The 12,735-nt window shown below is 41.1% G+C and overlaps 1 protein-coding gene across 1 annotated transcript in view; it reads left to right on the forward strand.

Annotated features, from left to right (window-relative positions):
- Positions 1–8,596: 8,596 nt before the first annotated feature.
- LOC110538507 (ubiquitin carboxyl-terminal hydrolase 43) overlaps positions 8,597–12,735 on the forward strand; it is a 90,263-nt gene continuing 86,124 nt past the window's right edge. Inside the window, exon 1 of the mRNA XM_036938592.2 lies at positions 8,597–9,587. Coding sequence (XP_036794487.2) covers positions 8,967–9,587 — 621 coding nt within the window. The 5' untranslated portion in view covers positions 8,597–8,966. The remainder of the gene's footprint in view (positions 9,588–12,735) is intronic.

Consider the following 12,735-nt stretch of genomic DNA (forward strand, 5'->3'; position numbering starts at 1 on the left):
TGTCGAAGCTAAAAAGTGAGAGTGCTTTGTTAACGTTTACCAGTAGGTTGGATATACACAAAATATTTCACTTATTGATCTTGATGCAGTTATTGGTTATACTGGTACGTCCTTGCTAGCTAGCTAGACTTTAGTAATCTCTTCTGAACTGATTACTTCAATCGATCAGAAAAAAAATCCAGAATAATATCACATAGCTAGTGGACCCTACAAAAACTCCATTCATTTTCCCAAAACTTCCGGGAACGCTTGTGAAGCAGGCTCCGCAGACCAGACCGTGGTTTGAGCAGTCAATGAGAGATGCAAAGAAATCTTCCTATTTGTTAATTGTCTCTAAATCTAAAGGCACAACCTAGATTCGAGAGGTGAACATGTTATTACTCCAACCTCGCCAATGTGACAAACTGACATATTTTCATTTTCGTCAAAAACAACTTTATATCGAAAGAGTGCCTTCTGATCTGACGGATGCACAATGCGTAGTTCTGCGCGAGATGACTGTTAGACCCAATGATATGTATAAACCCTGGATTGCTAACGCTATGTATTGCCCATTGAGAGGCGTTGAAGCCACCGTCGGCCACATTGACATTACCCAGTAGGAGCAGTCCGCCATAGGAATGAATGGAATTATATAGTATTTAAATTAAATGTTTAAAGGACAAAGTTACATGTATTTAAGTGTTGTCTTTTTGTAGTGGGGACAGTAACATTAGTACAAAAAAAGAACTTTAAGGAAAATGTTGTGATATTTATTTTTATTTAGTAGTTTTATGTTCAGCTAACATAATATCATTTTAAAGTATGCATTAAGGTGTCCGTAATAGAAGAAATGTGTCAAAACTAATGTAGTCATTAAAAAATGCATTTCTATATCTTCCAAAATATGTTTTACAATGGAGGAGTAAGCGCCCCCCTGTAAGTCATCCAGAGTTTATATACATCATTGGTTAGACCCGATAACGTGATCAAAGATTTCATTTGGAGAGGGAGTTTCTACATATCTTCACAGGGAACCAGTTTTGCTTTTAGTATGTCATACATTTAAGGATTTAATATATCATTTGGTGTTAGTAAAGGTGGAAGGATTGGCCTTCTCCCCCCAATGTCAAGTACCTGGTAACCCTTGGGGGTCACGATGATGGCAGGTACTAGCCATAGCAATAGTGTGTCAAACTTTGTGAAATACTGACATTTGACTCAGATCCTCTGTTATAATATAATAGTTACAAATAGTTGTATTCATACATTTTAACTGAAAAACTGTGTGTCTGTAATTTCCATATAGTGGTATGGAATATAGAAAACAGAGAATCCATTTGTGGAAGCCCGGCCTCAGCCCACAGTGGTGGTCACTGCCTTACTCTGCAACACAAGTGACAACATCTTTCTATAGGCAGAACAGTATGTATATTTAAATAGCTACTTTTGTATAGTTTTGGCTTGGCACACCTTCTAATGAAATGTCACAACTAAAGGCCTACAAGGATATTGATCATCTCTTGTAGCGACACTCTCCCCGTTTGGGAATGTAATCTTCCCCACAAGATTAGGTCCACTGAATGTCAGACAGGGCAGCTGAAAACAATTGTGAAATGCATTTGGGTAATTACAATATCAGAAGAGTTTGTGGTCATACCAGATTCTTACAAACACAGGTGCTGGGCTAATCAAGAATACTAGTATAGAACAAGAAGGCCCGCACACTGTTAAAGCTCCCAGTTCACCGATTTATTGACGTTTTGTTCCGAAACGGATCTTCGTCAGGTCATAAATCGGCTAAGGTCCGTTTCGGATCGAAACGTTGTCAATAAATCTGTGAATTGGGAGCTTTAACAGAGTGCGGGCCTCCTTGTTCTATACAAATTACAATATCAGAACATACAGTGCACTAACACATACACAGGGCTCTATGCTGACCTCTCATACAAGGAGCACGTGTGCACCTATGTTGGAAAATGTAGGCTGTAGAGCCCTGATACATTTGTGAGAGTGCTATTTCCTCAACATACTGCAGTTTGCAGCCTGAATAACTTACTATTGCTTCATGGTACAGATCCCTGAGGAAGGCTGGGATCAGCTATACTATTTCTACTGTTGCACCAGTGGGGATATCATGAAAATCAGTCTCAAGACCAAGCTTCTTAATGGGCCGTGGCCCAGTGAAACAGAAGTTCAGCAAGGTGGCTTCAAAAAAGGAACACGGTAAGAGGAGTTTAATATCTGGCTTAGTTAGATAGACTGCAGTACAAAACTCAGAACTCAGCATGCATTTCCCCTTGTTGTCTACATGGGGTGAACACAGTCTGTGATGAAGACAGGCAACATATTGTCGGCTCAGGAGTTCCCTCTGTTCAGGAGCCTCATCAAACTTCAAACACATCAAGTGAGTCTAGTGTCTGGAATGGAGGTCTTTATTCACTTTTATAGTTATCCTCTCACTTCAGTAATCCTGTGTGCATTTTCCAAAAGCATCTAATACACCACTGTACTACTCAAGGAACACTACCTGTACATGTATTCTTTGGTTTCTACTTTTTGGCAGGAAGGTTCAGCTGGAAAGGGGTGACATCCATAGCGCCCCGTGGTGATGGTAACCAGTTCTTTGTGGGCACAGAGGCAACACAGATCTGCCATTTCAGCTACACTGACTTCAAAGAGGAGTTCATCACCTGATCACCTCCAGCCATAACAGCGCTGTGAACGATGTGAGTGAAACAACAGGCTAAAAGGTCACATAATATACGCCATCACATTCCATTTGTGTGCTGAATACAAATAGGGAACTGATTCTGCTTGACTGGCTGTTCAGTTTGAAGCCCATTTGCCTTTTGAAATGACACCAGTAGAGGGGGCTATACTATCATTTACTGTAAGTCATGTCCTGTGTCCTCCAAAGTAGATATTGTTAAGCATGATATTTATATTAGTAATTTTCAATAGCTAGATCGATTCATTATGGGCAGATAATAAGTGCTTAAATTTAACATATATATCTTGATGTATATCTCATAGTAGCTCATCTGAGCTCTTTGCCACGTTCTGAGAATGACATCTGGATGTGGCATACGGAGACCTCTGAAGAAGTGCTACATATCACTGTGCCCAACATGACCTGGCTGCAACGCTGTGGAATTCATGATTGACGACAGGAGCATCATCAGTGGTGGATTTCCCATTCCATTTCTTAGCAGCAGAAACTCAGGGGCTTTCTATTGTAAGCCATGTCTGCTGTCTGAAAATGCAAATGCATTCCTCTGGTGGTGATTTAGTTGGGCAACAACAGTTGTGCCATTTTTAACTCGGATGAAAGAAAAACAATACTTTCTGTCACGCATTCATGTTTGTATTTCTCCCAGTCATTGACTTTTTGTGTTGTTTTCTTTCAACCTGGAATGATGATAAGATCTGTGGCTTCACTCATGAGACTAGCAGGCACAGATGGGTGTGAGTGACAGCCATCGCCACCACCAGAGGCTGCAAGACGATTGCCAGCGGGGAGGGGAGGGACAGGTAAAGATCAAGAAGATAAAGCACCATGGAGATATAGATAAACAACAATGATGGAGATAAAGCACCATAGAGATATAGATAAACAACAATGATGGAGATAAAGCACCATAGAGATATAGATAAACAACAATGATGGAGATAAAGCACCATAGAGATATAGATAAACAACAATGATGGCGATGAAGAACCATGGAGATATAGATAAACAACAATGATGGAGATAAAGCACCATGGACATAAAGATAAACAACAATGATGGAGATAAAGCACCATGGAGATAAAGATAAACAACAATGATGGAGATAAATAACCATGGAGATAAAGATAAACAACAATGATGGAGATAAAGAACCATGGAGATAAAGATAAACAACAATGATGGAGATAAAGAACCATGAGCATTACAAAGTACAAATAGGGTCGCCGTTGATAATGGCCATTTTCCAAGGGTGTCTCAAGGAGGGTTGGGATTTGCAAAAATACACATTTCCAATTCACACATGCATATTAATACACACTTTTACATGCATGAAATAGGACAAATATAAGCACCCACCAAATTATATAATTATAGATACCTATAGTTAGTGGGCATGAAACCTCTGCACTGTGTTAGGGCCTACCAGATAAACAACGTTTTCAAAAACCACAAGCCTTGGCTCATGTTTATTCATAACATAATCTGGTTACAATGCTATTGATATGAAGAAAGGACTAATAGTTTAACAAATAGTATTTGATTTTAACAGTGAAACAAATAGAAGCAACATATACTGTATACTCTGGTTAGAAGTGTCTGCTACCACCCTGAGGAGTACCAGATCATCACTAGTAGCACAGACAGAAAGGAACATCCACAGTAGGATATAGAAGAGCATTTACTGAGGTCAGACTCATTTGTACAACAGACTAAAGTATTGAGGGAGAATTAAACTCTGATTGGGTTAATGACTACCATAGTATTTATTTAGTTATTACCATGGAAACACAATGGATTATTGATCGCACAGTGAGTCGTGTGTGCGCGCGTCTCCTTGCCACTGGTCATATTTTAGCGCCAGATGTCATAGTAGCGTAATGCAGTGACAATGACAGTGCATTGTATTCTCTACTAAGGGATTGTTTGTTCCTAAAGCAGACGGCATAGCTATGACTCAGGCAACCAGATGGTCTATTTCACCCATTTAATCGAGGATGACGTTTACTTCTTCACAGAAAAAACCTAATTGGAAAATGATCTCTCCTTGTTTAACTTAAAACATATATATTTCACTGGTGGACCAGAGCAATCCATTGAGTAGCACACTAACATCACATAAAATATTGTTATTTTGAGGTATTCCACAGAGATCATTTCTCTTGAGGCTTGGTTTTCATAGTATTATAATTGAGTATTTCATGAGTACAATCCATATGTCTTCATGATGGACGTTTGGACCTGATTTTTTAGATTCAGGACTCTGGATCAAACTGCAGCACTTTCAAAGAAACACCTTTTCTATTTATCTTTAACTGAGGGTGTTTTGTGTATAAATAGAATATACTTTTTGCTAGCATAATTTCTTTACATCAATAGACTAGGTGCAGTGGGGAGTATTTGATACACTGCCGATTTTGCAGGTTTTCCAACTTACAAAGCATGTAGAGAAAATCCAGAAAATCACAATATATGATTTTTAATTAATTAATTTGCATTTTATTGCATGACATAAGTATTTGATACATCAGAAAAGCAGAACTTAATATTTGGTACAGAAACCTGCAATTACAGAGATCATACGTTTCCTGTAGTTCTTGACCAGGTTTGCACACACTGCAGCAGGGATTTTGGCCCACTCCTCCATACAGACCTTCTCCAGATCCTTCAGGTTTCGGGGCTGTCGCTGGGCAATACGGACTTTCAGCTCCCTCCAAAGATTTTCTATTGGGTTCAGGTCTGGAGACTGGCTAGGCCACTCCAGGACCTTGAGATGCTTCTTACGGAGCCACTCCTTAGTTGCCCTGGCTGTGTGTTTCGGGTCGTTGTCATGCTGGAAGACCCAGCCACGACCCATCTTCAATGCTCTTACTGAGGGAAGAAGGTTGTTGGCCAAGATCTCACGATACATGGCCCCATCCATTCTCCCCTCAATACGGTGCAGTCGTCCTGTCCCCTTTGCAGAAAAGCATCCCCAAAGAATGATGTTTCCACCTCCATGCTTCACGGTTGGGATGGTGTTCTTGGGGTTGTACTCATCCTTCTTCTGCCTCCAAACACGGCGAGTGGAGTTTAGACCAAAAAGCTCTATTTTTGTCTCATCAGACCACATGACCTTCTCCCATTCGTCCTCTGGATCATCCAGATGGTCATTGTCAAACTTCAGACGGGCCTGGACATGCGCTGGCTTGAGCAGGGGGATCCATGCGTGCGCTGCAGGATTTTAATCCATGACGGCGTAGTGTGTTACTAATGGTTTTCTTTGAGACTGTGGTCCCAGCTCTCTTCAGGTCATTGACCAGGTCCTGCCGTGTAGTTCTGGGCTGATCCCTCACCTTCCTCATGATCATTGATGGCCCATGAGGTGAGATCTTGCATGGAGCCCCAGACCGAGGGGGATTGACCATCATCTTGAACTTCTTCCATTTTCTAATAATTGCGCCAACAGTTGTTGCCTTCTCACCAAGCTGCTTGCCTATTGTCCTGTAGCCCATCCCAGCCTTGTGCAGGTCTACAATTTTATCCCTGATGTCCTTACACAGCTCTCTGGTCTTGGCCATTGTGGAGAGGTTAAAGTATGTTTGATTGAGTGTGTGGACAGGTGTCTTTTACACAGGTAACGAGTTCAAACAGGTGCAGTTAATACAGGTAATGAGTGGAGAACAGGAGGGATTCTTAAAGAAAAACTAACAGGTCTGTGAGAGACGGAATTCTTACTGGTTGGTAGGTGATCAAATACTTATGTCATGCAATAAAATGCAAATTAATTACTTAAAAATCATACAATGTGATTTTCGGCATTTTTGTTTTAGATTCCGTCTCTCACAGTTGAAGTGTATCTATGGTAAAAATTACAGACCTCTGCATGCTTTGTAAGTAGGAAAACCTGCAAAATCGGCAGTGTATCAAATACTTGTTCTCCCCACTGTATGTCTAAACTCTACACTACTGGAGCACATGTTTTTTCATGAAAAGTGGTGAGCACAATCACATAGGATGTAAAATCAACACTTTTCCTGAGCTCCTTCTTTGTAGGTTAATACATTTTTCAACAAGGGACAAATAGAAAGGCACCTGCGTTTTAAAAGGGAAATGTGGTATTTGTGGTCTAAAAATAACTTCAAATAACAGTTGCAACGAAGGCCGAGAGGCTAAGGAGACAGCTGCCAACCCCAGAGATGATTATGGCTCATTCCCACACAACCATGTTTTAACCACTGCATTTTACTATTTGATAGACGGTAGCAGTTTCTATTTGCATACTGTGAAGGACTCATTAGGAGAAAGTCAAGGCTTTAGTTATAAATCTCCCAAAAGTATTTACCAGCCAATAAATGCTGGCATGCACAATACATCTGCTTATAAACATTTTTAAACAGGAGGAGAGATTTTGACACAGACTTGCATTAATTAAAAAGTTTGAATTATGAATACTGGTCATTGTGAAAGACTCTGTATATTATAATCCTGGTTGAAAAATAATGAGCATACGCTTTTGGAAACTGTTGGGTGGATTTGATACATTGTGATTGTATGCATTTTGAAGTTTAATGAGAGTTCTTCACACAACTATTCTACGATCCTCGTTTACTGCACATCAAGGCCTGTAATATTTAACATACTGTATATTTTCTGAGACGGATTGGCTATTGGGAGGTGTATGACGGGTTTGCCTTACGAGAACTAGAAGGGTCCCTCTCAGGATCCATTAATGGAATGCACATCACCCTCGATGGAGACCAGTTTGTGACAGATACAGATGCGTTACCTTAAATCTTGTTTGTAAATTCCACTTTATAGTTTCAGACTTGATTTATGCTAATGTAGAATGTATCAAACCCCTAGAAAAATATCCATTATTTATAATCCACATAATAATTAATATTTCCTGTTGCTGCAGGATTATTTTCCTGCTGTGAGAAACTGGCTCAAATTAAGAAACAGCATAGGTTTATACAGTTCAATTTAATCTCAGGCCACAACATTTCTTTGTCTCTCAGAGACATCATTCATCAAGCCTTTGTAAGATGAGATAGTCTGTACTGTACCCATTTTACTGCACTGACAGCAGACTAAATGAAACACTGATATCCCATAATAATGTATGCTTTGTGTCTCCACATAGGTGGCGAATGGTGATGACAAGCTGGTGAACAAGCTGCATTGGACCTTTAAAGATCCCACTCCTATTAGTGTTCCCATTTCATTGCCTGAGTATAGATTAACAAGACATTATTTCACAAGGTCTCCATTTCTGCCAGGGCATTCTCCAAGGTATTGAATGATATTGTTGTGAATGTAAAAGGAGTGCACTTATGCTTTTGCAAAGACTGTTTTTTTTCCCCAACCAACAAACTCCATAAAGTTCATGTTTGAGATGAACCTGACTGAAATATGTCTGCTTATTTCCCATCATATCCTTCTATCTGTTGTGTATGGTTGGTTACTGCTCTCTTCAGGTGAGCACCTCACCACTGACCTTCATGCCAGTGGGTTGAAACAGCAGGGGTTCCCAAACATTGGGAAATATATGATTGGCTAATATGTGTGTGTGTTCTAAATGCAAAAACGTGTCCATGACTAATCCATATATTTTATATTAACAGAGAAAACCTGCCAAAAAGAAAATATGACTGTTTCAACATTCAACCATGAAAAACTGTTTGTTTTCATGAGAATAAAAGTTCAACCTGGAAACATGAACTTGATTGTTTTCATGAGAATAAAAGTTAAACCTGGAAACATCAACCTGTTTGTTTTCATGAAAATAAAAGTTAAACCTGGAAACATTAATTTGTGAGTCAGCGTTTATATAGCCTACTATGCCAGTGTAAACTACTTTGATGATACAGGGACTAGAATCAAAGTGGGAGGGAATAGTCACACACTACGCATATGAATACACGCCTCTTTCGAGACGAAGTTCGAAGCGATGGGTAAGTGCGTGTGTACATGCCCGTAAAGGCTGCAAGTAGGAGGCAAGAAAAGGCGAGGGTAATGTTGAACATCGATGGAGCTCATGTAATTTGGTCAACAAGTATTAAGGGTTTCAGTAAGTGATGAAATGTTTGACGTTTACCGGCTGCACGGAGTCGATATGTGTTGATGTGCCATGGCTCCGCGATGGTTTCACCTCTGTGCGCTGGTGTTCTGTCCTCCTCACGGTATCCGGATGGGAAATCTCTGCAGAAAAGTGGCACACTGGCCTCGAAATTAATTCCAGAATTCTCCAACATCGGCAAAGTATTATAAAGATATGGATAAACACTGCAGAGTGAAGGATGAAGCCACGTCAAAGGCATCAACGCGCAAGGAAAACAAACAGAAACATGGACGGCTTTTTCGAAAGAAATCATTGAAGTCGGTGGGGAGTTTTGTAAATAAAATTATCAAAACTTTGGGCACTTTTACCCACTTTGGAGATGTTGCAGTTCAGGGCGCAGAGGATGACGATGGAGGGTTTCGTGACGGGACACCTTGTAACATCAGTACCAACTCAGAAAATATCAAAGAGGATGTCCAGGTCGCCGGGGATGATTCTGTTAAAAATAATTCGATAGCTTCTTCCCGTTGCTCGGTGAAAGAGAGGGTTTTATGGTGCTATGGTGTCAAAATTCCAGGTGTTCTAGGCTTGAAAAATCATGGGAACACCTGTTTCATGAACGCCGTGGTCCAGTGCTTGAGCAACACTGACCTGCTCGCAGAGTATCTCGGGTTGGAGCGGTACAAATTGGATTTGAGTCGAAGGAGAATTAATGGGATTGTTAAAAGTGAAGACACGCAGCATGCCAGAGGTGAAGTCACTGAGCAGTTGGCATCACTTGTTAGGGCACTCTGGACTCTGGAATACATCCCTCAACTGTCAGTGGAATTCAAGGTAGGCTATAGTTGGCTATAATTAAATCTAGTTGCTCTTATACCTGTGTACTAACAATATACTTTCTATGTAGGCTATAGTTGGCTATAATTAAATCTAGTTGCTCTTATACCTGTGTACTAACAATATACTTTCTATGTAATAAACTCAGGGCAAGCTATTTTAAGTACCAGAGAGCCAGGGGTGAAGATAACTGCTTTATTTCCATTTGCTCCTGCCCCTGTATACCTTGACTGCACCTTGATTGAAACCGCAACATAAAACAACTATGCTGCTGTCATTCCTAACATGATAAAAAACAATTTGTGTGACATTTGCCTAAAATATTGAGGGGATTTACAGAAAACGTTATCATATTGGTCAATAAGCATTTCACTGTTGGTCTACACCTGTTGTTTATGAAACATGTGACAAATAACATTTGATTTGATTTTATATTCCCAAAAATGCTGCCTGAAGCACTATCCATGACATTGGAGCTCATAAGATTTATTAGCCTATAGGTAACCTGTTTATTTCTTTCGCCAGGTTTGATTACTTTATAAGTCAGTGCATCAGCTACTACGCTGAACTACAGTTCAATAGCTACTGCACTGAACTCCAGTTCAATAGCTACTACGCTGAACTCCAGTTCAATAGCTACTACGCTGAACTCCAGTTCAATAGCTACTACGCTGAACTCCAGTTCAATAGCTACTACGCTGAACTCCAGTTCAATAGCTACTACGCTGAACTCCAGTTCAATAGCTACTGCGCTGAACTCCAGTTCAATAGCTACTACGCTGAACTCCAGTTCAATAGCTACTACGCTGAACTACAGTTCAATAGCTACTACGCTGAACTCCAGTTCAATAGCTACTACGCTGAACTCCAGTTCAATAGCTACTACGCTGAACTCCAGTTCAATAGCTACTACGCTGAACTCCAGTTCAATAGCTACTACGCTGAACTCCAGTTCAATAGCTACTACGCTGAACTCCAGTTCAATAGCTACAACGCTGAACTCCAGTTCAATAGCTACTACGCTGAACTCCAGTTCAATAGCTACTACGCTGAACTCCAGTTCAATAGCTACTACGCTGAACTCCAGTTCAATAGCTACTACGCTGAACTCCAGTTCAATAGCTACAACGCTGAACTCCAGTTCAATAGCTACTACGCTGAACTCCAGTTCAATAGCTACTACGCTGAACTCCAGTTCAATAGCTACTACGCTGAACTCCAGTTCAATAGCTACTACCCTGAACTCCAGTTCAATAGCTACTACGCTGAACTCCAGTTCAATAGCTACTGCACTGAACTCCAGTTCAATAGCTACTACGCTGAACTCCAGTTCAATAGCTACTACCCTGAACTCCAGTTCAATAGCTACAACGCTGAACTCCAGTTCAATAGCTACTACGCTGAACTCCAGTTCAATAACTACTACGCTGAACTCCAGTTCAATAGCTACTACGCTGAACTCCAGTTCAATAACTACTACGCTGAACTCCAGTTCAATAGCTACTACGCTGAACTCCAGTTCAATAGCTACTACGCTGAACTCCAGTTCAATAGCTACTACGCTGAACTCCAGTTCAATAACTACTACGCTGAACTCCAGTTCAATAGCTACTACGCTGAACTCGAGTTCATCTCTCCAGTGCTTTTATAGTCTGTGGGTTTACCCAGATGGCTTTTAGTTCACCACTTAGTAATGAGGTGGCTGGCTGGCACAGTGTGTCACTGGAGTCTGAGGGCATGGGATTACCAGGTGTCTGTCTGGAGTGCTGAGCTAGCACTTTGTTCCATCAGACAGTCACAGCACAGAAGAACCTTGAACATAAACAAAGGACTTACTATACTCTAAACAGACTTTTGAAAGCTGGTGTGTCATATTGAGTGTTTTCCAGGTATGGCGGCTTTGAATGCTGGGTTTTAATATTACAGTCGCTGAGATGATGAGCACCTGGCTGACTCACTACCATTTACAGTGTTTCTGAATTGGACACACTTCATTATGTTAGTTAGGCAACATTGCCATAGAGAAGACTGTTTATTGAGAGGAACACTCTCCATTAAAGGATCTGTGAGTGGATCTGAGAGTGTAGATCTGAGAGTGGATCTGAGAGTGGATCTGAGTTTGGATCTGAGAGTGGATCTGAGAGTGGTTCTGAGAGTGTGGATCTGAGAGTGGATCTGAGAGTGGATCTGAGAGTGTGGATCTGAGTGTGGATCTGAGTGTGGATCTGAGAGTGGATCTGAGTGTGGATCTGAGAGTGGATCTGAGAGTGTGGATCTGAGTGTGGATCTGAGAGTGGATCTGAGAGTGGATTTGAGGGTGTGGATCTGAAAGTAGATCTGCGAGTGGATCGGAGAGTGGATCTGATAGCGTGGATCTGAGTGTGAATCTGAGAGTGGATCTGAGTGTGGATCTGAGAGTGGATCTGATTTTGGATCTGATGAGTGGATCTGAGAGTGGATCTGAGAGTGGATCTGAGAGTGGATCTGAGAGTGTGGATCTGAGAGTGGATCTGAGAGTGTGGATCTGAGAGTGGATCTGAGTGTGGATCTGAGAGTGGATCTGAGAATGGATTTGAGGATGTGGATCTGAGAGTGTAGATCTGAGAGTGGATTGGAGAGTGGATCTGATAGTGTGGATCTGAGTGTGGATCTGAGAGTGGATCTGAGTGTGGATCTGAGAGTGGATCTAATTTTGGATCTGATGAGTGGATCTGAGTGTTGATCTGAGAGTGGATCTGAGAGTGGATCTGAGAGTGGATCTGAGTGTGGATCTGAGAGTGGATCTGAGAGTGGATCTGAGAGTGAATCTGAGTGTGGATCAGGAGGCGGTGACAGTATCAGTTTCCCCTCAGGCTTTTCCACCCTTCCCACGCTAAAGAGGAGGAAAAAACAATTATCACACTCCCGCGCCTGCAGTGCTAAGCTCCCATATAGTTCAAGGCCAGATAAAGAGAAGATGATAAGGAGTAGGACAATACATTCACAATGGATTTATTATGGGAAATGCTAATTGCTCTGTGAGGAGAAGAGGTATAAGCGTAACTAGAGGCACACCTTCACCCTGCATTGTGCAAAGCCAGGGGCTCAATCACTTTGCCTCTAGCTCAGTGTAATGTACTGGAAGTATAGGAGTTCAAATAAAATC

Source organism: Oncorhynchus mykiss, chromosome 12, assembly GCF_057628025.1.
Source record: "Oncorhynchus mykiss isolate SJ-2025 chromosome 12, ASM5762802v1, whole genome shotgun sequence".
Taxonomy (NCBI): domain Eukaryota; kingdom Metazoa; phylum Chordata; class Actinopteri; order Salmoniformes; family Salmonidae; genus Oncorhynchus; species Oncorhynchus mykiss.